The sequence below is a fragment of the Cannabis sativa genome, chromosome 5 (genome assembly GCF_029168945.1).
Source record: "Cannabis sativa cultivar Pink pepper isolate KNU-18-1 chromosome 5, ASM2916894v1, whole genome shotgun sequence".
NCBI lineage: Eukaryota > Viridiplantae > Streptophyta > Magnoliopsida > Rosales > Cannabaceae > Cannabis > Cannabis sativa.
This window is the reverse complement of record NC_083605.1, coordinates 54528683-54555909: the sequence shown is the minus strand read 5'-3', so window position 1 is coordinate 54555909 and position 27227 is coordinate 54528683. Positions and strand designations below refer to the sequence as shown.

The following is a 27227-nucleotide window of genomic DNA, read 5'->3' as shown; positions in this document are numbered from 1 at the left end:
TAAAATAAAAACATAATAAATACGTAATATAAAGTTATAATCCCTTGAAAAAATAAATAAGTGGCAGCAGAACAAGTGCTTCCTGTTCAACAATAAAAGTACTTTGAAGCAGTAGAAACCAAGCTAAAGACACTAAAATTCTATTCTATGTTGATCAGATCTCTAGTCCCAACTTTATTATCACATTATCAATAAATGAAATAATAACATAATGCAAGATACCCACTTAAAAATTGAGTAACATATTACAAGAAATTTACATTTCTTGCTCTCTCCAGCTGTACAATAAACGATTCCTAAAGCTAAGGCTTAGCTTCCAACGCAGCCTGAGTTTCAAAAGAACTCAAGTCAGCTTTTGTTTTAGCATCTACACAGGAATATCCATGTGATGGTGGAGAAAAAGATTAGCCTGTGGAGTATAAAGTAACAGAGCTACTAATCTCCTATCATACTTGTAAAGGACAAGCCCATTGGCTTTTGATAAAGGAGCTGAGTATGTCAAAAAACACCAAGTCTGAAAGAAATTTATGAGATACCCATATTAGAAAGGGCACATTTCAAAGGCATTTACTGAAAATAGATTGTGAGATATGAACCTGGTGTAATAGTAGATGCTATCATGTCTAATCAAATGACAATCTTTTAAAGAATCATTGAGCTTTTAAGAATTAGGGGAATACCTGATCATTAGAAGCAATTTAATAGACTGTGTAGAAAGACATTGACTAAGTCCAAGGTTGAGACAAAGAGACGTTGGGAGAAGATGATTTTAGTCCTTGTTTTCCATGTATAGCTGATTTGAGCACATTGTATTGCTCAGCTATAGAACCATAAAATGCCTCCTTGTATGTCTCTTTAGCCTTCTACAAAGCACAGACAAAATGATGAAAGATAAGATGAATGGCATAAAGTTCATGAAGAGACTAAATAGATACCAAGTTCCAGTTCCAGTAACCCGGCAGTTCTAGCAAAGTACTTGTATGCAGAAACAAGATAGCAGGATACAATGGACTATGGACAAGATACTGTACGCCCTATTGTTAAGAAAGAGGATTACTGACTTATATATCAACTAATGAATCCTTCAGTATATCCTCATTAAGACCTTCTCAGTTAAAAGAAAAACAAATCATAATAATAAATGGCCTTTGGTTGGAGATAATGAAATGGAATGGCAAAGACTCAATTTTCATTCAATTTATTTGTTTGGTTGCATTTTAAAGTTTGGTAATATCATTCCAAATTTCCAATGGAATCACTTTTCTACCATTTTAGTGGAATGACTATTCCATTTTGAAATAGGAAGAAAGACTATTCTAGTACAAAATGCAAAAGAAAAAAAAACATTTTAATTTTTATTCTATCTTATTCCTATTCATATGTTTTCACTCCTCCAAAACAAGCGTACCCTTAATCCTATTGACATGAAAACTACTCCACCAGATTTATGATGCGCATTTGAATGATTAAAAGGAGTTATCCACAGTTGCCTCACGAAAAAAGTGCATAGGTATAAGGAGGATTACAAATAATCCCAGGATGTATAAGACTAGTACTTTTTTTTTTTGAAAAAGAGAAAAGATCCTTTTGTCATTGACAGGATCCTTCCCGATAAATATTAGAAACCAACCTCCTCAGAACGTTCATGAGATACAGCAATCTCAGAAAAACTGATGGCCGGTGCCACTGACACTCCAACCCCGTGGAAGGAGATAATTCTTTTTTCTCCAATTTCTTTCTCTACCTGAAAAATAGAAAGTTGCGGAACAGATGAGAAAAATTAGAATTTGACGAGAAACCAGCCTACAGAAGTCATCATACCTGGAGTGGAGGGGGCATGATATCATGGCACAGTAAAGCTAAGGGATATATGTGACCTGGAGCACCAGAATGTTCCACAAGCCTTCTCATATTATCCACTGAAGAAGCATCAAAGGGCGCCTAACCCCCTTTACGTCAGTATGAGGAAATTTAAATTGCATAACAAAAGATCAACAACATGCTTAATTTGTTTACAAATACCATGAAGGAAAGAGGAAAAAAAATAGCAACAAATTTTTATAGAACAATAAATTAGTCTGTGATGACAATTTTTATTTAATAGAAACAAAACTCATAATATTCATATGAAGTGATTGCAAGGAAACAAATGTGATTGTAAAACCAAAAAATTAGTGACAAAAAGACTAGGAAGTACAGCAGAATCCCAATCCCTACCAGAGACATCACACCCTTAAATTATTTAACATTGTAAATCCATAAAGCTAGCCAGTATCTTATCTTCTCTCATACCGACTCAACTGTGATGACAAAAATTCTTTATAAATTCACATTTACTGTTCTTTCCCCTCCCAAAATCTCTCAAAATCACTCCTGCTGGAACCTGATACAACTACTGCTAGCCAGTATTCCAATGGCAGCCTAGCATATTGTTAGAGCAAGTTAGAAAGGGAAGGGGACGGTGAGCACAAGAGGCATGGAAGATTCTGTAGGGCCCTTAGGTGTTTTAAGTTCAGGGAATAAGAGAATGAAGAAGTGTGGGAGGGATTTGTACCGCTGAGATTTTGTGTGAGGGTACAGCGTACCCTTGTGGGAATATTAGGCCTCTTTCTCTTTTTCAAAAAAAAAAGTACAGTAGAGCCAATTTGGCCATATTTCTCTTCGATATACTGATACTTTCTGCGTAGTGAAATAATATCACAACCTCGCCCGTCATAAACAGGTTATGAAGAGTATGCCTTACAGAACAATAAACTAGGAGGGGGGAGGAGAATTGTTTTTTAACACAAACAAAAACACATCTAAAGTTGACATTGCCCGATAAGATGAACTGGAAGACCATTGGCTATTTTCTCAGCCCCCAAATCCAGTTCCTTTACCGAAATACGAAAGTAGACATATTATAGTGTAAAAGAAATTGCCAGTAGTTTTTTTCTTGTTTTATTTTGGCACTTTTCAATCTGTTAAATAAATAATACTTCTTTCTAAATAACTGACTAATAGTTCTTCAACCAGCCAAAGAGCAACTTTTTAATAGAAAACTTACAACACTAACCGTTAATCATAAGAAAAATTGTTTACTTTTCAGGTAAAATCGATTGTCTCTCATCAGACGTTTCAATTCATGCCAAAAAAATACATAGAACTCACAAGATAAAAGTAATGCACATAGCAACTAACTATATATCTTTAGTATACTAAAGATGAAGAAGAAAAACTCTTACTGGATACCATTCTCCTGTAACTGGATCTGGCCGGTCCCTGCCCCCACTAGGAGCAATCCATACAATTTGAGACCCACCCCTGCATTGATCTTGTTTAGTCAGAAGAACCCACTAATGTAAAATCACAAGCAATGAGAATAAGGTTGACTTAACTGACTCAAACAGATGATTGAAACAAGACAATCCATGATATACTTCAGCCAATCATGAATACACAGCAAAAAAAAAAAACCAAGACAAGACAAGTCATTGTAATGGTTGAAAGCAGCAGCTATATTATTGGGCAAGCTCTCCACTATGAAACAACTCTTCAGTATATTTCAATCACTTGAAGTGTTTCTCCTGTTTTATTGTCATTCACTGTCTTATGTTTCTAGTCACCAGTTTAACCACCATTCAAAGAGACCAATTTTCTTCCTTTTCTTATTCGTTAAACCCAAAAATCAAGCACCTTCCTTACCCATTTACACCCAAACACCAGTATTTTAAACAATTGCATCCTTCTTGCAGCATTTTTATATAGCCTTCAAAACCCCAAAGAAAATAGGGTTAATTGCTCAAAATTGTTTTATACAAGGAACAGTTGGGCCAAAAGCACCCCACAGTGAACATAAATAAGAGTAGCCCTCAAGCATTACAGATTGTATGTTCAGATATTTACATAACAAAGAATGGAAAAAAATGAAAAATAAAGATACCTCAAGAGCAAAGCCATTTCCTTCAAGCTTCGTGTATTCGCCTTTCTTTTCATCTCAGCAAGCTCAGGAACATCAAACATGTGCTTTTTTGAGTACACACATAATAAATTCCTGAGAGCCATAACATTTTTTTTACCTTATCAGAACATCAAGAAACAAGGAAGCCACAATAATTATTTTTAACATATCAAGGAACATCAGAAGCACCTCCCCATGCTGAATGGCTTGCAAAGCGGATCTGTCACAACCCTATCTCCAGCAACATATGTCTACAGTACAAAACCTAGAGTTTGGTTATGTCAAAGACAAAGCTTTTATAGACAGAAAAAGGTAGAACTATAGAGGGGGGAGGGGGTGGGGGGGAAGGAAAAGGAAAATAGCTCACAATCTTTTCAGCAAACTGTGGATTTGTTGATTCGAGCAACAATGCAATTACTGCTGGATCCGCCTCAGTTTGGTGATTTGACATCAGAACAATGTTGTGACCCTGCAATCAGTAGTCCAATGTCAAAACTATACTGCAGAAGTCGCCTATAATTTTTCTGTTTTCTCTCATTTAGCACACATGAGCATTTTAACTTTGTCATTACGTTACTGACCACATGATCAGGCATTGGTACTGTGGGGAAGAGCTAAACTCAACAAAAGAACATGGCATCTGCATATTACAAAACACGGAAACATCTAGATCTCACTATCCAAATCTCAGGCAGTCAATGATAAACCACAAGATAATTAACTGTGAGGAGGACTTGAAAACCCAGATAAAATCCCAGGATAGTGGTTGTGACAGCAATAACCTAATTCCATACCGGTTAAGAATGGCTTAAAATTTCATAACCCAAGCTAAGAACGTACTGGCAGATTAAAATTGAATCAACTTATGTATCTACAACACTGTTCATAACTTTCTACACTACATGCAGTATAACAAAAACAGCATTTGCTTAATCTCACAACCTTGTCTTGCACTTCCTAGGTTCAGTTATCCAGAAATATTTACAAAAAATCACCCTGAAGCTATCAAAATTGCACGGACTGTACATATGCAAGTATACAAGTACCAGAAGTATTTTGTGAAGTCTTGAATAAAACTCTTTAAGGAAGTTTTGAAATGAACTCTTTACAGAAGTTTAGCACAAAGGTAAACGTTCTTCTTGAAAAGATAACTCATCAGAACAACAAAATATTCAACATTTACGAACACTACACCTCCATAAAGTAAAGTTTGCAATCAGAATAAGCACCTGCTTTAACTTTTCTTCCATTTCACTGAAGATGGAAATATTGCCAACATATGAGTTACTGCATCAAGGTCAAACTTTAGTTTCAGGAAAGGGTAAAACATGAAGAAACCAACATTATCAAAGTAGAAGGCAGATCAAATAAATCTCATGTACACATAGTATTCTTAAAACAATATATGATTAGAAACAAATTAGAAACAAAGTCAATCTGATTATCAAAAAAGTCCTCATACAAATCAAGGAACAAAGATTTAAAAAATGGTTAAACTATTGCTCTTGGTGATGCATGACACATGAGTAAAAAAATCTATTAAAATATTGTGAAAATACCATAAATTTTACAATATTGTAGATATGCTCATTAGTTTAGCAATTAATTACAAATGTACTTAGAAAAATTCTTAAGTAGGAATAGGACATCATATTACCCCATAGGGGCCTTTTCTGTTTTAGCACCTATAAAAATTATAACTCAACTATTTTAAATTGATTGCATATATTATAATATATATTATAATTATAACTGACATCCAGTCAATCTTTTAGAAATTCTAAAAATTTTCCCGGGCCAAAATATTTTTGTTAGAATATTAATTGTATATTAGTTGTAAAAATTAAGGTAAATTGTATTTAGTAATTTGCTAGAGTAGTTTTCCATTTAATCTCCTACTTTTGTATATAAATATATACTATTCTATAAAATACAATACACAATTCTATTCACCATTCTCTACATGGTATCAAAGCAATACTTAAAATTGTGATTCAAAATTCGAAATTAGAGTTTATAAAAACATAATAATAGAATAAAAAAAATAAATAAGATTAGGATTTGAGTTTAAGGTTCCTTATTCGAAAACCCTAGTTGGAGAGCGAGTTCTCTCACCACCCACATAGACAAATTCCGAAGTTCAACAGCTTGGATCACCGCAGGTGGGCCCCACACGTCGCCCTGACTCCCACGCGACGACACGTGAGCCCGCGTCCGACCTCCTTTTTGGTGACGATAAACTTCTGTCACGCTCCCAGCCCTTCCCTGTCCTCCTTGCATCAGTCTCCGACGGTTCTTCTCATTTTGTGGTTTAATATTTCTACTTTCCTCATGTTTGGGCGTTCATTCTTTGGTGTTCGCTTTTTTCTTTTTCCCTTTCAATTGTTTTTGCTTTCGAGATCATGGCAGAGATAAAATTAAATTCGAAATCAGTAGTTGTTTTTGATGTGGTTCCCGTGATGTCTAAAATCACAGACCATAAAATGATTGGTTCAAATTATTTGTTGTAAAGTAAGACGATTCGACTGTATCTGAGAAATATTGACAAAGATGATTATTTGACTGATGATCCTCCAAGAAAAAAGACAATTCAAGAAAAATATGGCTCCATGAGGATGCTCGCTTGTTCCTTCAAATTCGAAATTCTATGATAATGAAGTAATTAGTTTGATTAATCATTCTGAACTGGTTAAGGAACTAATGGATTACTTTGAATTTTTGTAATCTGGCAAAGGCAACATGTCTCGCATACATGATTTATTGAGCGAAGAAACAAGATCACTCTCTTATGAGTTACTTTATGGCATTTAAGAAAACATATGAAGAGCTTAATGCATTATTGTCATTTAGTCTTGATGTGAAGGTTCAATAGCGCCAACAAGAGCAGATGGCTATTATGAGTTTTCTTGCATGACTCTCATTTGAAGTAAACTCTGCAAAGTCACGAGTTCTCTCTGGTTCTAATGTCTCTTCTTTACAAGATGTGTTTACTCGTACTCTTCGCACAAATTCTACCTCTTCAACTCCTCTTATTAGCGCCTTGGTGAGTCGTAACAATTCTGCACTAGGAAAAAAACTCTACTCCAAGTGGATACAAAGAAAGTAATACACAAGGACATGATAATCGAACACCAAATTCTGGGAGCATCCTGTGCAACTATTGTAAGAAACCAAGCCACACCAAGTTTGAGTGTAAGAAGTTACAGTTCAAAAATCAACAAAAAAATTCTACTAATATTGAAGCACAAGTGATGCATCTGACAAATCGATCCTTATTTGTGCTGATGAATTTGCCAAGTTCTCGAGGTATCAAGAATCACTTAAGTCTTCATCTCCTTTTGTCGCTGTGTTAGCTAATTCAAGTAACTTTATTGCATGCCTTCTTTCCACATCCTCAAAATGGGTCATTGATTTTTGTGCCACACATCATATGACAAGTAATTCCAATCTCTTTTCTACTTTTTCAGTCTTATAGTCCCACTTTTACTGTTGATTTAGCTAATTCAGGTAACTTTAATGCATGTCTTCTTTCCACAACCTCAAAATGGGTCATTGATTCTCGTGCCACAAATCATATGACAAGTAATTCCAATCTCTTTTCCACTTTTTCAGTCTTATAGTCCCACTTCTACTATTACTTTAGATGATGGAACATCATCTTCTGTTCTTGGATCAGGTACTATTGCTCCCACAACTTTGCTCACTTTGTCATCAATCTTACGGTTAGCTAATTTGTCCTTAAATTTGCTTTCTGTTAGTCAACTAACTCGTAATCTAAATCATTCAATCTCATTGTTTTCCAATCATTGTTTGTTTTAGGATCTTATGACGAAAAAAATTATTGGTAAAAGGCTTGAATCTAACAGCTTATATGTTTTTAATTCACTTCCACCAGTCTCTATTGCTTGTCTGAGTGTTGATTCTGCTTTTGAGGCCCATTGTCGTTTGGGCCATCCATCCCAACCTCTACTTAAGAAATTCTGTCCCCAATATAGTAAGATATTTTCATTAAATTGTGAGTCATGTCAGTTTGCCAAACATCATTGTGTTAGTTTGAGTCCTAAAGTCAATAAACATGCTAGTGTTCCTTTTTTGAGTTAGTTTATTCTTATGTTTGGGGTCCTTTTTCTGTTTTGTTTGAATTCAAGTATTTTGTTATTTTTGTAGGTGATTATTCTCGTGTAACTTGGTTGAATTTAATAAAAAAATCATTCAGAGTTATTTTCTATATTCTGTGCTTTTTGTGTTGAGATTCAAATTCAATTTAATGTGTAAGTCCATACATTGCAAAGTGATAATGCCAAAGAGTACACATCTGCTCAATTTCAATCTTACATGACACTCTAATGGCATACTTTATGAGACTTCTTGTGTTGATACTGCACCTCAAAATGGTGTAGCAAAACGTAAAAACAGACATCTTCTTGAAATTGCATGTGCCCTCTTAGTTCAAATGAAAGTTCCTTAACCCTTTCGGGCCGATGTAGTTTCCACAGCATGCTTTCTTATTAATTGCATGCCATCCTCTGTACTTAATGGTGAGATCCCATCTAAAATTCTTTCTTCCTAGTAAGTCATTGTTTCCAGTTACTCTTGGTATATGACAATGTTTGTTTTGCTCGCGATATCTGTCCAGTTACTCTTTGGGTATTTAGACCCTAAGGCATTAAAGTGTGTCTTTCTTGGTTATTCTCGTCTTCAGAAAGGGTATAGATTTTATTATCTTGATCTCAACAAATATCTTGTTTCTATTAATATTACTTTAGTGGAAATTTCACCTCATTTTTCATTTTCACCTACTCTTCCTCGTTAGGGGGAGGATAATGATTTGTTGGTATATTTTGTCACATTCTCTGTGCCCGATACATGTTTTGAAGAATCTCTTATTCCTTCACCCGCCTCGGTCATAACTCCCACAAAGCCTACACCTCCACCACTTCCTAGGCCTCTTATAATGTACACCAGGCGTCCACCTTCTCCACCTCCCGTTTCATGTCCTGCACCTGCATCTTCGTCATCAGATTCGGAACTCAAAGATGACCTACCCATTACATTACGTAAAGGTAAATGTCAATGAGCTTTCCCTATTTCTTCTTTTGTTTCTTATATTCATCTCTCCTCTTCTTCTTGCTCTTTAATTACTTCTTTTTTTTTTTTTTGAAAATGGAGAAAGAGACCACTTGTCTTAGACTGGCCTCCCCCGATATATATTGCAAGCCTAACTTAAGGCGGAGGAAAACCATGGTAAACAAACAGTAAACAAAAATAAAAACGAAAAAAACTGTAGAAAAAATTGTGACATCAGTCACAAAAACCCAGGATTATTACTTCTTTTGATTCTATCACTATTCCTAAAAATGTTCGTGAAGCAATGTCTCATCTTGGTTGACTTGCTGCAATGATAAAAAAAAATAAATGCTTTAGTTGCAAATGGTACTTGGGACTTGGTTAATTTACCTTTAAGAAAACGGGTTATAGGGTGCAAATGGGTGTTTACAGCTAAATTCAATCAAGATAGAACAATTGATCGCTTAAAAGGCTGTCTTATTGCCAAGGGTTATGCTCAAACATATGGAGAAGATAATTGTGATACTTTTTCTCCTGTTGCTAAACTCACATCTGTTCGATTGTTCAATTCCATGGCAGCTACACATTATTGGCCTTTGCATCTCCTTGATATTAAAAATGTTTTTCTTGAAATCTTGAGGAAAAAGTGTATATGGAGCAACCACCTGGGTTTGTTGCTCAAGGGGAGTTAGGATGAGTTTATCATCTTCGCAAATCTTTATATGGATTGAAACAAAGTCCCCGTGCTTGGTTTGGTAAGTCTAGTAAGCTTGTTGAGAAATTTAGTTTGTTGAAAAGTAATTCAAATCATTCTGTATTCTACAAAATCAAATGTTGGTATCATTTTGTTAGTGGTATATGTTGATGACATCGTTATTAATGAAAATGATACTGAAGGCATCTCATCCCTTAAGTCTTTCATTCATACACAATTTCACACAAAGGATTTAGAGGTGCTCAAGTATTTCTTGGATGTTGAAGCTACTCGAAGTAAACAATGTATTTTTCTCTCTTAAAGGAAGTATTTACTTGGTTTGTTAACTGAGACAGGAAAATTGGGAGCAAAATCTTATAATGCTCCAATGAATCCAGTTGTGCATCTTACACGTGATGGAGAACCATTTGAAGCTCCTAAGAAATATCGTAGATTGGTTAAAAAGTTGAATTATTTAACTGTGACTCATCCAGATATTGCATTCCCAGTCAGTGTCATTAGTCAATTAATATCTTATCCAACAATTCATCATTGGGCAGCATTAGAGCAGATTTTATGTTACTTGAAAGGAGCACCTGAACGAGGAATAGTTTACAAGGATCATGGACATACCTAAATTAAGTGTTTCTCTAATGCAGATTGGGCAGGGTCCAAGGTAGATAGACAATCCAATTCAAGATATTGTGTATTTGTTGGGGGCTATCTGATCTCTTTGAAGAGTAAGAAGCAAAATGTTGCATCTAGATCTAGAGTTGAATCAGAATATAGAGCTATGACACAGGCTTTGTGTTGTGTGAGGTAATATGAATTTATCAGCTTTTTACTGAATTCGGGTTTAAGACTTCTATTCCAACAAAATTGTGGTGTGACAATCAATCTTTCTTCATATTGCCTCAAATCCCGTATTCAACGAGCGAACTAACCACATTGAAATTGATTGTCATTTTGGTTTGTGAGAAAATTCAACAAGACCTTATCTTCACAGGATATGTGAAAACCTGAGAACAATTAGGAGATTTTTACAAAGGCTTTGAATGGGGTGCGGGTTGATTATCTCTGTAACAAGCTAAGCATAATTAATATCTATGCTCCAGCTTGAGGGGGAGTGTTAGAATATTAGTTGTATATTAATTATAAATTAGGTTAAATTGTATTTAGTAGTTTCTTATTTGTATTTAGTAGTTTTTCATTTAATCTCCTAACTTTATGTATAAATATATATTATTCTATGAAATATAACATACAATTCTATTCACCATTCTCTACAATTTTAAATTATGTTTTTGACAATGTAAATTATACATAACTTTTAAAAAAACTAGTGACATTCCTGCTAAAACTATAATCTACACACTATTATAAAAAATAATTGTGTAATAAATTTTCTCAAGTACCGAAAACAAAAAATGACCCTACAACAGAGGTAAAAGTGATTTCCCACCTAAGAAGTTCTAATATATTTATAGAAAATTAAATAATAAGGGCACCACTTTTGCCTATACTACAGGAAAAATTATAATTTTGACATTTGGAGAAATTATACTTTAACTTTTTCTATAGTAATGACAGGCTTTCACTAATTTTTGAATAATTTTTACAGTGTTGGAACCAAGGTTTTAAAAAGAAATAAAAAATTCAGTTGCACTTGCGCCTGTTTTTTTCTACACGTGCAATGGACTATTTTAAACTCTATTTTCTGCATCGTAAATTATTCCTGATAAAATTGAAAACTAGTAGAAGGCCAAATATAACTACACTTTAGACCCATCATAAAATTAATTAATAATTTTCCTAAATATCGAAAACAAATATGCCCCTATCAGTAAAGGCAAAAGGCAAAAGTGGCACTCATATAGAGACTCTAATACTCTACATAAACATCAAAAAAAAAATTAATCAACATTGTATCAGAAAGTCAAATCATAAATAATTTTTTTTTTTTGAAATTACTGAAACTTATTAGCCTAATCAAATAATCGAACCTACAATGGGAGCCTGACATGTCCAATTGTCCATAGTTACATGCCTGCTCAAACCTTATGCTCGTGTGTAGTGTACTTTTGAATTAGACCAAGATTGTAATGTTAATACTTTCAAACCCTAGAGCTTCTTTTTCATATTGATGTGGTCTTGTTTATTTTTTCATAACACGTGTTGATGTACTTTTATGAAGTATGAATGTAAATTATTCTTATATTTTTAAGTGATCAATGCGTTTACTAATTTTAAATTATAAACGTTTGTGTTTTTCAAAAAAATAAAATTATACACGTTTGTCAATATATACATGTCATCAGAAGGGTAACTTTTTGGAGTTTGTTCACACTAGTAATCTTAAGGAATGGCTAACAGTTGGAGTAGGAGAAACCATGAGAATTTTAATCAGTGTTTTTGGAGTAGGAGGAATAGCTCTTACCAATATATATATCATATACCTTTGTTTTTTTTATTTCGGTCTTACACCACTTTTCTTCTTCTCAGAATTTTTCTCTGATGAAAATTCCAAACATTAGATATAATAGTTAATACTAATCATCGGAAAGCAACTTTTTATTTTGGCCTTACACCACTTATCTTCTTGTTCTCCGGATTTATAATGAAATCAATGAGTTGCCTATTCAAAGCTTATGGATGCAATTGTTGAGAGTTTTCTATAAAAAGGTGAATGGATACAACTATACAACTATTCAGAGAATAATTGATTATGTTAAAGTTAACATTTATGTAGGTATATTCTATTAAAAACACAACAAAAGTTAAGATATAATCAATTTAGAACTATAATAGGCATAGTACTTACTAAAAGACAAAACTAGTGAAAAAATTTAATAGGTTAGCTTTTTTCTTCCTTTAAAAACTGCAATGAAAAAACCCAGATTGGCAGGAAATCATCCAACTAGTTTCCCAAAATTGAAATAAATGAGCCATGAAGGATAAGGTATTTGGAAAGACGAAAAAACTCTTCAGTTTAAGACACTATTAGTGAACCACTAGGCAACTATTTTTTTTAACAATAAATAACCACTAGATAACCACATTCATGCGGTTCAAAATTACCAAATAAAAAACATTAGATTAACGATAATGTCTTATCCACATTGATTATTTTCTGCCTATTTATTTGTCATATTTTACATTCAACAGCAATTAGCCCAATGTCTGACATAATTAGCCCAACAGCATTCTAAATTTAGGCCAATAAGTCTGTTAGGACCAAGGTGCGTTTTACTTATGCTAGGAGAGGTAAGAATGCTAAAGTTTCAGGGTAGTTTGGTCTTTTACTGTTATGGGTATTATTGTAATTGTGAGTGAGTTTGTTGCAAGTTAATATAGCACTGTTGAGAGGTTTTTGGGCTTTATGCTAATAGTGAGAATTATCTCTCTGTAGCAGGCTCAAGGCTTGTAACCAATTTTCCTTAATTCAATAACACTCACTGATGCATTTCTTCATCCTTTCCTCTTAATATTTTACTATAATTCTACTGTAATTGTAAAATTCAAGTGGCAGGGCACATCAAATTGGTATCAGAGCACGTGATCCGAGAAAGAGATGACCAATACCAGAAGTTCTAAGAAGGTGATGGAGGCGGTTCAATCAGAGGAAGAGGAATCTCAAACTTCCGTTCATGGTGATTGGAATTCGATGAAGGAGAAAATCGATTCTCACGAACAAGGCATTGCTGTAATTAGTGAGAAGCTTGATTTACTTCTCCGTGGGCAAGCGAGAATGGCGACGGAGCTCACCGACGGTCCACGAAGTCCAATTGCGAGATCCGTTCAACCTCCGATCGGGTCTAGTGGATCAGGAAATCAGAGTAGTCGAGAGGAGTTTGGAGGTAATGGGGGTAGGCGATCGGAGTTTCGCCCGAGAAACATTGAGCTACCTCTGTTTACAGGTTCGGATCCCGACGATTGGACGTATCGGGCGGAGCGTTATTTTGGTTTGCAGAGGCTTACGACAGAGGAGCAATTGGAGGTAGCCGTGGTCTGTTTGGAAGGTCCGGCGCTTCGCTGGTTTAGGTGGGAGAACCGAAGGCAGGAAATACGTAGCTGGACGGAATTGAAGGGTCTCCTTCTCCGGCGATTCCTCCCTGCGCATGAAGGTTCAACGTATGACCGCTTCCTGGCGTTGCAGCAAACATCCACGGTGCAGGAATACCGGCAGCAGTTCGAGGCGTTGACGGCGGCGCTAGGTCCGATGGCTGAGCCGTTGCTGGAGTTGACGTTCATGAAGGGCTTGAACTCGGAGATACAGGGCACACTCCGACTTCTTGAACCAGTCGGGTTGGAGAAGACAATGGAGCTTGCTGAAATCGTGGAAGCTAATCCAAAGGTGATGCGGGCTTTTGGGAGTGGGCCGAGTAAAAGGGTAAGCCCAATTAGAAATTCATCTTTTAATTCAAATGGGCTCACTCAAAGAAATGTTATGGGGCTGAGTGGGATAAGTAACAAAAGCCCATCTGCACAACATAACACTTATCGTGCATCAACTCCATTAAACCAGAGAAGAGAAATGGAGTGGGGAAGAGGATTCAAGAGACTTACTGAAACTGAGGTGCAAGAGAAAAGGGCTCGAGGAGTTTGTTTCAAATGTGATGGACCGTGGACAAGGGGACATCAATGTAAGTCTCCTGAATTACAAATTATTTTGGTGCAAGATGAATTGGAAGAAATGGAAGAGTTGACTGCCATGGAGGAATTGGGTGTTAATGAGCAACATGGGTTGACTGAAGCTCAAGTGGTGGAAGTGTCACTTAATTCTGTGGTGGGATTGACTTCTCCAAAGACTATGAAATTGGTGGATAGTGCTCATGGCCAGGAGGTGACTGTACTTATTGATAGTGGAGCTACCCACAACTTCATAGCCACATCCTTGGTTACTCAACTCAAACTCCCCATTTCAGATACGGAATCATATGGAGTGCAAATGGGTACCGGGCAAGCGGTCAAAGGTGCGGGAGTTTGTGTAGGAGTGCCCGTCTCTTCGCAAACGGTAGAAATCATTGATGATTTTCTACCATTAGCTTTGGGAAGCACCGATGTAATATTGGGGGTCCAATGGTTGGAGACTTTGGGGGACACTCATCATAATTGGAAGGAAGGTATCATGAAGTTTAAGAGAGGTGGCCAAACCGTGGAGCTATGTAGCAACCCAGCCCTCCACAAAACTCGAGTCTCGCTAAAGACTATGATCAAGACGATTAAGGAGGAACATGAAGGGTTATGGGTGGAGCTTGGTCATACAACTATTGTGGGAGATGTAGAGGATATTCCAGCAGCTGTGTCGGAGTTGTTACAGCGTTTTACGAGTGTTTTTGACATGCCAAACAAGTTGCCACCTACCCGGCACCGAGACCATGCTATTTGCCTTCGCCCCGGAGTCGCTCCGATTAGTATTCGGCCCTACCGTTACCCCCATGTGCAGAAAGATGAGATTGAGAAATTGGTTGGGGAGATGTTACAAGGGGGAATTTGTCAACCTAGTATGAGCCCATTCTCGAGCCCCGTCTTGTTGGTGAAGAAAAAGGATGGGAGTTGGCGTTTCTGTGTGGACTACCGGGCGCTTAACAAGGAAACTATCGCTGACAAGTTTCCAATACCGGTCATTGATGAGCTCCTTGACGAGTTGTATGGCGCCAAAGTTTTTTCGAAGTTGGATTTGAAATCGGGGTACCATCAAATCCGGGTGCGACTTGAGGATGTGCCTAAGACCGCCTTTCGGACTCATGAGGGACACTACGAGTTCATGGTTATGCCGTTCGGACTCACCAACGCGCCAGCAACTTTTCAGGCCAACATGAATGAAATCTTTAAGCCGTATCTTCGGCGGTTTGTGCTGGTGTTCTTCGACGACATATTGGTTTACAGCCCAACCTTGGAGGCCCACCTTTCCCACTTACAGGTAGTCCTGGATACCTTGGCTAAATACCAATTTTATGCTAACAAGAAGAAATGTTGTTTTGCTCAACAGCAATTAGAATACTTGGGTCACATTATCTCGGCTTCTGGGGGTCTCGGTGGACTCTAACAAGGTCCAAGCCATGTTAGATTGGCCGCTGCCCACAAATTTGAAAAGTCTCCGCGGTTTCTTGGGTCTTACGGGCTACTATCGGAAGTTTGTGAAAGGGTATGGGTCCATTGCAAGGCCTCTCACGGAGCAATTGAAGAAAGATCGATTTTGTTGGAATGTTGAAGCTACTGCTGCTTTTGAAGCTCTCAAACATGCTATGGTCACCGTTCCGGTTTTATTTCTTCCGGATTTTTCTAAGCAGTTTGTGATCGAGGCAGATGCCTCGGGATATGCTTTAGGAGCTGTTCTCATGCAAGAAGGTCGGCCACTTGCGTATTTTAGCCAAGTCTTGAAGCTGCAGGCTCAACTTAAGTCCATCTATGAGAAGGAGCTCATGGCCATAGTGTTGGCAGTTCTCAAATGGCGGCCATACTTGTTGGGTCGGAGGTTTTTGGTGAGAACCGACCAACAAAGCTTGAAGTTCCTCTTGGAACAACGCTTGGTGTCTCCGGAACACCAAAAGTGGTTGGTGAAGTTACTTGGATTTGATTTTGAGATACAATATCGACCGGGCATTGCTAACAAGGCGGCTGATGCCTTGTCAAGGGTTCTTCCCGCAGCTTGTGCCGTCCTTACTACATCCTCTTGGCTTGATTGGGGAGGTGGTCCACCAAGAAGTGCTAGCCGACCCCCTATTGGCTAAGATTTGTGCTGATTTGGAACAACACAGGGAGGTTCCTGGGTTCTCCTTTGATCATGGACAGTTGAAGTACAAGGCCGAGTGGTGCTTGCTGCCACTTCTTCCCTTCTACCCCAGTTTTTGAAGGAGTATCATGAGACTCCCATTGGGGGGCACTCCGGGGAAACACGCACTTACCAATGCATTCGGGCTGATGTGTTCTGGACAGGGATGAAACAACATGTTGTTGACTTTGTTCGGCGTTGTGAAGTATGTCAACGCAATAAGTCTATGGCGATGTCTCCAGCTGGTTTGCTACAACCATTACCTCTACCCGTCCAAGTGTGGGATGATATCACCATGGACTTCATCGAGGGTTTGCCCCGATCCGAAGGGGTGGATACGATTTTGGTAGTGGTTGATCGTTTAAGCAAGTATAGCCACTTTATTTCTCTCCGCCACCCATTTACTGCCAAAACTGTGGCAGAAGCTTTCATTGACAATGTTGTCAAGCTCCATGGTATTCCGAGTTCCATTGTCTCTGACCGGGATCGTGTTTTCCTTAGTCACTTTTGGGCTGAATTGTTCAAGCAGCAAGGCACACTTCTGAAGCGTAGCACGGCATACCACCCGCAAACCGACGGTCAAACAGAGGTAGTTAACCGCTGCCTTGAGACTTATTTGCGTTGTTTTGCCTCGGAAAAGCCTCGAGTGTGGGCCAAATGGTTGTCATGGGCGGAATATTGGTATAATACTAGCTTCCTTTCATCCTTGGGATGTACCCCTTTCAAGGTGCTCTATGGCCGTGATCCTCCCCCTTTGGTGCGTTATCCTGTGGGCGGTTCGGCGGTCTTGACTGTGGATCAAATGTTGGAAGATAGAGACTCCTTCCTTGATGATCTCAAGATGCACCTCCTTCGGGCCCAACACCGCATGAAGACCACGGCTGATTCCCATCGTCGTGAGGTCCGTTTTGAGGTTGGGGACTTGGTGTTTGTCAAACTCCGCCCCTACCAGCAGAAGACTTTGGCTATCCGTCATAATGAGAAGTTGGCAGCCCGCTACTATGGACCTTTTTGGGTTTTGAGCCGAGTTGGAGCAGTGGCCTACAAGCTTGACCTTCCTCCTAGTGCAGCAGTGCACCCCGTCTTCCATGTTTCTCAGCTCCGAGCCGTTATTGGGGCAGCCTCCTCTTCCTCCAACTTCCCTCCCCAACTTACTCCGGAGTTGGAACTTCAAGTGGAGCCCAAGGAAGTGCTGAATGTGCGCCATGGCACCAATGGTCCCGGTGATGAGGTTGATGTGTTGATCCGTTGGAAGAACTTGCCCTTATTCGAAGCTTCGTGGGAGAAGTTTGAGACCATCCGCCAACAATTTCCTACTTTCAACCTTGAGGACAAGGTTCGAGATATAGGGGGGGGGTAATGTTAGGACCAAGGTGCGCTTTACTTATGCTAGGAGAGGTAAGAATGCTAAAGTTTCAGGATAGTTTGGTCTTTTACTGTTATGGGTATTATTGTAATTGTGAGTGAGTTTGTTGCAAGTTAATATAGCACTGTTGAGAGGTTTATGGGGTTTATGCTAATAGTGAGAATTATCTCTCTGTAGCAGAGTCCTATAGGGCTCAAGGCTTGTAACCAATTTTCCTTAATTCAATAACACTCACTGATGCATTTCTTCATCCTTTCCTCTTAATATTTTACTATAATCCTACTGTAATTGTAAAATTCAAGTGGCAGGGCACATCAAAGTCACACCTAAAATTTGGAAGTTCATGTCAGAGAAGGCATGATTTTCAGAACAAAAAGCAAACAAATACATGTAGGGACATAAATTGCAACTAGAGATGAGAACGCAGGGAAGTTTCAACTAACCTGAAGTCAATTAATGGTCGAATATAATTTTGACCAAACAGGTAGTAGTCAAAAGGCTCTCTTAGTGCTTTGTGATATGGTGGGAATACAAAAGGGTCCTGCAAAAGCAAATTTTCATTTTTATTTTTTTTTTAAAAAGAAAAAAATCTGACATAATCTATAGAACACTCAGTATGCAGTAGTACCTCTACTTCAAAGAATATGCGATCCAATGCAGCAGCCATATTTGATAATACAATCTCATCTGCCTTGGGATTTCCACTTTGCAAAATCTGAAACATGAAACCATTTGAATAAAGGAAATAGGAAACAGAAAATCTATGAATGACAGAAATCTTAAATATATTAATGCATCATAAGGCCAAACTACATTCTTAATGAACAACATTTGATCTCACCCTAGAATAATTTCTTAGAAGACTCTAAAAGAGTTATCTATCTTGAAGAGTTAAGAGTTCAGGTGACATGTGTAGTAGGTGGGTGTAGAAGGAAAATAGTTGTATCCTGGCTACACTCAGCAAAATAAAATGAATAAATGCGGCTGTTCAATCCTTAGTAGCAAGTATTAGGTGAGAATATGACGATCATGAATACACCAAAATACACTTCATCATACATTAAAAGACTGTCTCCAACTAAATTTGCTTAGCTCTTACACTTACCTGATAATATCATGCATGCTAAATAAAATCAAATACACGAATACATAATTATATATATCTGACAAAAAAACAAAAAATTATCCATTATATATATGAAAAATTACATGATAATAATATAAACATCTCAACATGTCAAACTAGAGAGTGAGTTGAGAATCAATACTTACAGCATTTTTATAATTATGATATAATTCTTCCATCCCAGAAGCAACAGTAGGAGGCAGCCTTCCTGCTTCTTCTTCTTTCCTGATTCCAGCCAGTATCTCTGCATGTAAGCTGAAAATCACTGGAAGTCTAGAAGCAACTAATATTTTTTAATTGATAAATCTGTATTTCAGGAAATAAATATATCACTGTTGATCAATTTTCAAAATAACTTCATGAGTAATTTCTATTTTTTTTTTATGCATTTACTACAGTTGCAACCATATTCTCCTCCATAGAAAAAGTGAAAGTGTTCCAAAGGGAGACAAAAATTGAATGGAAATGTTGATTTAGAAATCTCGACTAGACTTCTAAACTACACTCGCTCGCTAGATTGCCATAAATGAATAATTTGTTAAGTCATTAATAAGAGAGACACAGCCATTTATAGTAGATCACCCCTATATTGTGATAGTAATGGGACTACGTTTACTTCGAGTTTTATTTCTCACGAGATGGCAGTTACAACAATAGACTAAGTATCAGATGCTCCAAACTGTAGAGAGAAAAAGTCTAGAGAGAGAAGCTCTGACTTTGTGGATAATTTTCTAAATGTGAAAAATGAGCTAAAGGAGCTCTCCTTTTATAGGTGAAGGAGACCCACAAAAATAAGAGAAAAATACTAATAAGTTGTTTTCCACTGTTGATGATAATCTAACGTTTAAAAGTAGCTTCTGATGGTGATGGCCGATTTTTGGTGTCCGACGGGTCCCGCTGCGAGTTACCTAGAACTTATTTTCGTAACTCCCTTGGGGTGAATTTTGACGAAAATAGCTTCAAAATTACATCTGGGGTGTGAGATACGACTTGATAAAGTATTTAAATAGCTTCAAAACACAAGTTGAATTGTGTCGATCGGATAAAAATTGAATGAGTCATGACTGTTTTACTCAAGGCAATTCAAGTCCCATTACCCAAGTTAACATCACAGCGCTGAGGTTGACATCACAGGATGTATAAGTGTAGAAACGTCCAAGGGGTGTCCTTTGAGATGCCTAAGTGATAGTTTGACAACACTTAGTCCATTTATAGGTTTTGGCGAAGCTGGTCACTAATTCTCGGACATATTGCTGTTTTGCAAAAAACGGAATACTCGAAACTTCTAATTTCAAAGTGAGTCAATTTGCTAAAAAATTGAAATTGTGAATTTGATTGTTCTGACTTCATGGATCACTGTAATTGTGAAAAACAAGACGGGCAGTCGAAACAGCATCAGATTCAAATAAGCAGAACCCAACAAACCAAGTCATTTGTTGACTTGGGCGTTGGGCCCTTTAAACCGAGCCTTCGGGATTCTGTTTTAGATATTTCCAAGGCTTCTGAACTTGACGACGAGGTCTCCTCTCCTGTTTTTTACCATGCCAGACTCAATAGTCACATCGGATTTGGCATTTGAGCAATTGAAGGCAACATCTCAGATTGATTGTCAACGTGGGCGCTGGGCCCTGTTTCCAGAGACTCGAGTTTGTAGTTTTCTCCCCGAGTTGGTAAAAATGCCCAGAGCAGTTTGTGTTGAACTAAATTGGATTTCCGACCCATGTTGACAAAATGTCATCCTGGGCACTAGAACCTAGTTTTGCCCCTTCAGAAATTCCATTTGGTCCTCGAAAATAGTTGAATCTCAATATTTTCTAAAAACGAGGATAATGCTTGCAAGAATTCCTAAAAAAACTCCATTTTTCGAGACTCAGGTTGGCAAATTGTCAACCTAGGCACAAGGCCAGCCCCAGGTATCAACCTGGGCGCTGGGCCCTGTTATTAATGCTCAAGAATTGTTTTTTTCCTCCGGAAGGACCTATTTCCTCATTTGTAATGAAGGCAAATTCAATGCAAAAGTAGAATCTTCGATCGGACACTTGGAAGGTGCCCAAATTGACAGATATCAACCTAGGCGCTGGGTGCTCGGGGCCTCGGGCCCCAGGCGCTCAAAAATCAACTTGCTCCGAATTTGATTCTAATGTTTCACATAAGTCCGTGGTATGTCTAATTGATGTCTCAATGCAACTTTTGGCCACTTTGCACTAAGACGGTCTCGGAAACTAAAACCCTAGTTGAGGATGTCAACTTGGGCACTGTGTGGAAACCCTAGGTGCGCAGGTTGGCTTCTAGGTTGCAGGCTCGTGTAAGTTCAGCTCCCGAACCTTGGATTAAGTTGCTCCATGTCTTCATGGTATAGAATACTGAAAGATAGTGGGTTGGATTTCAAGTTATTGAAGTCCAAACTTCCATCCTGAAGATCCCAGAGTCAACCTGCGCGCAGGGCTAGGGTCCCCTCCCAGGTCGACTGCTATGACTCGGGTTTACTCAACTCTGTGACGTCATCTTTCATATCACGTGTCAAACATTGATGTCTAAGTCACCAGAGAAAGTTTCCAGGTTAACAGGAAATTATTCAATTGCACCAATATGCATAACCAGGAAGACATATGCAAATACAATAATTTGAAGTACACGTGGTTTTGAGATTCACATCAACTTGGTATCGGTAGCTCTATATTAGTGTGAATCAGTTAAATGGACTGAACAGATCATTGGAGAAAATAAGAAGAGATCACTATATTAATTATGACTAGTGAATAATTATGGTAACTAGGCAACTGTAACTTATGTCTTAGGCAGATTATTAATTCCCTCATTTGAGCATAGTGGAATGTGATTTGTAGAGTGGATTACCAAGGTTCCTAGTTGATAATGATAAATATAAATATATATATATATTATATATGTATTATCACGTCTTCACACTTGCCTATTTTTTTTATAAGACACAAAACATTAATTAATGAAAAACACAATTTAAAGGAAAAGAGGATAAAGTATTCTTATAACGAAAAATAAAAATACAATCTGATGGAGAACATGAGCAAAAACAAATAGAAACAGACTAAAAACTGCTAAAAGTGTTTTTCAAGCTAAAAATTATGAAACAAAGCAGGAAGTCCTCATATTCCTTCGAGACCATAGCTCGTGTTACTGATTTCAGTACAGACGTCAAGAAAGATTAATGCAAGAGCCATATCCATTAATATTTATCTTTTGACACCTTATTAGGCTGCAACTTCCATAATTTAAGATACAATGTAAAGTTAATTTTAGAAACATATGTATATAAACACACAATGTAAGTAAACCACCCATAGCACCACCAAGTACATGATTTTGTAACAATATTCACAATGTCATATTTTCCATAAAGTTCATTTACCAAAAGGATAAAAATAAGGGAAGAATGCCATTTACAGTTTACATTTCTATATGAAAAACAAGATGGCAGTACCCTTAAGCCTAATTTTTGAAAAAGAAGACTGACCCCTCCCCCGTTATATATAGATAACCTCACTTGTGGCGGAGGAAAACTGTAGTTACAAGTGCCACACCAAAAAAAAAAATTAAAAACAACAGCAATCAAACAAGACGTAAACATATCAGGTACTATTAAACAACATTACACAACGTTCTCCAATCTCTACTCAAATCTAAGAACGAAAACTGCTCAAAACTCTTGGTTTTGTAAACCCGAGTAGTTGTCCAAAATCTAACTTTTTCCCATAATTCTTAAACTAAGCCTTCATTCCCTTCAAAGATTCTGTTATTTCTTTCAAGCCAAATCACCCAAATGATTGCTAAAACAGCAGTCCTCCATAGGTACGATTTACGCTTACTACCCCCCACCTTACTCACAATCATTAGAGGGATTGATCCAGGGAGTACCCATTGAATCTCAAAAACATTCAAAAGCTTACTCCATAATCTTTGGACAAGGCTGCACCCCAAAAACAAATGTACCACTTCTTCACTACTTTTCTTACAACAAACACACCATCCCGGGGACATACAGAGGAATGGTCGCCTTTTTTGCGTCATCGGATGCACATTAATTTTTCCTAAAGCTACCAACCACTCAAAGACTTTAACTGATAGTACCCTTAAGCCTTAAGGTAATAACATTGTCAAAAAATAAATGATCTAATTTTTTTATCTTTCCTTTATTATATACAAATGCAATTTCATACTTTGAAAGATAGAAAGACTATTAGTAAACAACAGTGCCAGTTCAAAGAGCATATTCACAATCGAATATTTTTTGAACACCAATTGATCTACGATTATGATATCACCAACTATGTTCTAAGTTTAAACAGTTACAAGTTTAATAATAAGATTTCAAAGGTAACATGCACAAGAACAGACAAATTAACACATCCATAACAATCTCAGAAAATTGTATCTCACGTATTATGATCTTAAACACAAAGAGTATAACTAAAGATCACAACGTTAATATTTTTTCTATCTATAACGACTTAACTCATACCACTACAAACTAAGTGTGCCTCAAATAATACCCTCACCAATTGATCTAACGATTATGATATCACCAACAATGTTCTAAGTCTAAACAGTTACAAGTTAATATAAAATAATAAAATTTCAAAGGTAGCATGCACAAGAACAAACAAATTAACACATCCATAACAATCTCAGAAAATTGTATCTCACGTATTATGATCTTAAACACAAAGAATATAACTAAAGATGATAACGTTAATAATATTTTTTCTATCTATAATGACTTAACTCATACCACTACAAACTAAGCCTGCCTCAAACAATACCCCCACTAATTGATCTAACGATTATGATATCACCAACTATGTTCTAAGTCTAAACAGTTACAAGTTAATATAAAATAATAAAATTTCAAAGGTAGCATGCACAGGAACAGACAAATTAACACATCCATAACAATCTCAGAAAATTGTATCTCATGTATTATGATCTTAAACACAGAGTATAACTAAAGATGATAACGTTAATAATATTTTTTCTATCTATAATGACTTAACTCATACCACTACAAACTAAGCCCGCCTCAAACAATACCCCCACCCCTCCCCCCATGCCACCAACTTGTATTATGATCTTAAACACAAAGTATAACTATAGATGATAACATTAATAATTGTTTTTATCTATAATGACTTAACTCATACCACCACTACAAACTAAACCGCCTCAAATAATCGGTTTTCCTAGATGTCTTAACTTTATAAGTCAAAATGAGATGCTTAACTTCAAGCACTATATTCTGGCATAAAGGCTTTATTCTGTACAGTAAGAAAAACTACAGTATGAGAATGATACTTATCTAGAAAAGATTTGCAACTTTGGGACCTCATAATTGTAAGTTGCAAACCATATACAATTAAGCTTATAAGTTGCAAACCATATACAATTAAGCTTATAAGTTGCAAACCATATATAATTAAGGTTATAAGTTGCAAACCATATAAAATTAAGCCTAGTAATTAAAATTCCAATTGGCTTCAAATTAAGGTTTGCATACAATTTAGGAAAATTTGGAAATAATCCAATAAGACTAAACAGTATAGTGTTTTGTTAGGTAGAGAATATTGCATGATGACATGTATGACTAAATGGTAAGGCATTTCGTCGGAGATAGGATGTTAAATGCAAAGTGTAAGGTTTTATCATTGGTAACCACATAGCTTGGCTTCATGTGTCCAAAAAGTTACCTACAATACTCAATTTTTCGGAAGTTTCCTGAAAGAAAACGTGTACAAGCTTTGATAATTGAATGCTAGAGCTTACAAGTTATAACTTTATGTAAGTTGTGTGCAAATTTTTAGCTGTCTCCTAAAATGCCTACATTGTGCACAAGATATTGACCAAACTTTCTGAGTATAAACCTTTGTATCATAAAACATTTATTCATCCTATCCAAAGCTAATTTTATCAAAGTGTAAGCATTAAAACACCACTCTTTGTTATCCCTACAAAAGAATCATGGGATATTTACACCTAATTTATGAGTGAACCAAAATGTCCTCCATAATTACCATGAATAAGTAGACTCTAAAAACCTTGTCACGTCAGTAATACATAGTGAAATTCCAAGTGGTTAAACTCATTTAATCAGTTAATGTTAAAACGTTATCTACATTTCATTCAGATTCAAACATGTCAAGAATTTCCTTCTGGCATGAAAAGTCTCCTCACTTCTATAATGACAATCCATCTCATATTTGAGCACCTTCCAAATCTTACAGTTCATGTCTTGGACCCTCTCTCTCACTCACATATAATCAAGTAAAACAGTATAAAGATGTCACTAATTTTGCTTCCTAAGATAAATTTTACAATGAATATTTCTGAATATCCACCACATATAACAGCATAACCAAATAAACAAATTATCTCTTACAACTCAAATCATGAATGGCACATGTACCTAATTTGTATGTCTTTCACAACATCTTATTTTAACTCAATGAACATTTTAGTAATGTTCCTTCTTGGCAATTGGCAATCTAAAGAATGTTTGGCGTGTCCAACATATGTTGTTTCAAAGATTCTCTCTCTTAATCAACATAATGATATGGCTAATTAGCAATTTTTCTCCCGAACTTTGACATATACCAAATCATGCCCCTGAACTATTGAGATTGTTAGATTTAAGGACTTTTGTCTAATTTCATTCAATTTTACTATTTCAGTGATTGTTTATATACTAAACCATGCTCCCCAGACTTTGATATCTACCAAATCGTACCCCTTAAACTTTGATATGTACTAAATCATGCCTCCTGAACTTTCATCCATATTAGAATTTTTTTACTAAAATTAGACAAAAGTCTTTAAATCTAACAATCTTAATAGTTCATGAGGAATTTTTTACAGCCAAAAAAGTTCAGGGAGCATGATTTAGTACATGTGAGAAAAAATTACTAATTAGCCTAATAATATATTCCTGACTATGAACAAATGAATATTCTAAAAATTATTTTCAATACTGTGAAACCTCATAAATATCGATCTACAAACGAAAACCCAAAAATACTTAACTCTATTTAATCACATATCCTAATTTAGATATTCGAAAGTAAACAAAACCTTAAAAGTACATCAATATCAGTGAAGAAGAAAGCAAATCGAAAACCTCTTGTACAATTGAGAACATAAAAATGGAATCACACATCTTCACGAAAACAAAAAGCATCTATTGTTATATCTGATAAATCCCAAATCGTTCGCTTATACTCCTCATTTTCTTCTCTTCCCACCTACACACTTGTCTCTTTTTAGCAACCAATTATATTATATGATTGAATTATATAATATGACTGATAATTCGAAGAAAAGTAAGAATAAGCTCTCTCTAAATGCTGAATATAAACATTTATTCATATTCTCCTGCACCCAAGCAATCCAGGACTATAAGAAACAATCCAATATAAACAAAAAGGTAGAATCTGGATGCAATGCGTCTGGCATGAAATTAAAAAAAATATCTAATTAGGATGAACTCTGTCTGAACCTCAAATAATTCAGGCCCAGATACACACGGAACATTTGAGCTACAAAAAGGAACTATTCGACACGGAGGACAATATTGACAAAAACAGAATTCCTTTATTTCCATCGTCTTTTTCAAATTACTTGAAGCTTTCATTGTTTTTAATCTATACAAACACTTGCTTTCACATTGAATTTCCCCAACCCCACACAAATCACAAAAATAATATAAAAACAAATTGAAGCCACAAAACAAAGTCAATCAAGCAATCATAAAGCATGATCCGAGTAAAACAAAATGAGCATTTTGTCATTCTCTTGCGCATTTTGTCACAAACGAAAACAAACACTGCCTACCTTCTTCCGTACGAGCATTGAGAAACGCGCGAGAATAGCTAGGCTCCTTACTCTCTGAAGTAGAGCCAGACGCCACAGCCGACACACCGCTGCTGCTCACGGAGGTGGCGGAAGACGACGACGACGACGACGCTTCCTTGTCCTTCACAAGCTCTGCCATGGCCAAAAAACAAGGACAAGCAAAGCTCCTCTTCCCAGCGAATCTCACCGAAGCCGCAAAGAGCTTAGAAGAAGACAGAGTGACGGACGAAACCCTAGAAGAAGTCGCGGAAATGAAAATGGCGGAGGAGAATGCGGATGGCGAAGCAGAGAGGACAAACATAGTCTCCTGTTTTTATCGCACAAAATGTAGAGAGAGAGAGAGTCAGTGAGTGAGTGAGTGAGTGTAAGAAATTAGGGGTG

General features: G+C 36.8%; 1 protein-coding gene across 2 annotated transcripts; it reads right to left on the bottom strand.

Annotated features, from left to right (window-relative positions):
- LOC115713266 (glycerol-3-phosphate acyltransferase ATS12, chloroplastic) lies at positions 1-27227 on the bottom strand. 2 transcript variants are annotated; one of them, XM_061115758.1, is made up of 13 exons: positions 26826-27227; positions 19115-19212; positions 18471-18557; positions 18286-18383; positions 5170-5227; positions 4308-4409; positions 4130-4191; positions 3923-4033; positions 3225-3303; positions 1822-1941; positions 1631-1744; positions 681-860; positions 1-514 (listed from the first exon to the last, which is right to left on the bottom strand). In XM_061115758.1, the coding sequence occupies exons 1-12, from the start codon at positions 27145-27147 to the stop codon at positions 726-728; spliced, it is 1386 nt and encodes a 461-aa protein (XP_060971741.1). In that variant the 5' UTR covers positions 27148-27227; the 3' UTR covers positions 1-514; positions 681-725. The 2 variants fall into 2 exon arrangements, with proteins under 2 accessions (XP_060971741.1, XP_060971740.1); XM_061115757.1 differs by having other exon boundaries at positions 681-863; positions 26826-27226.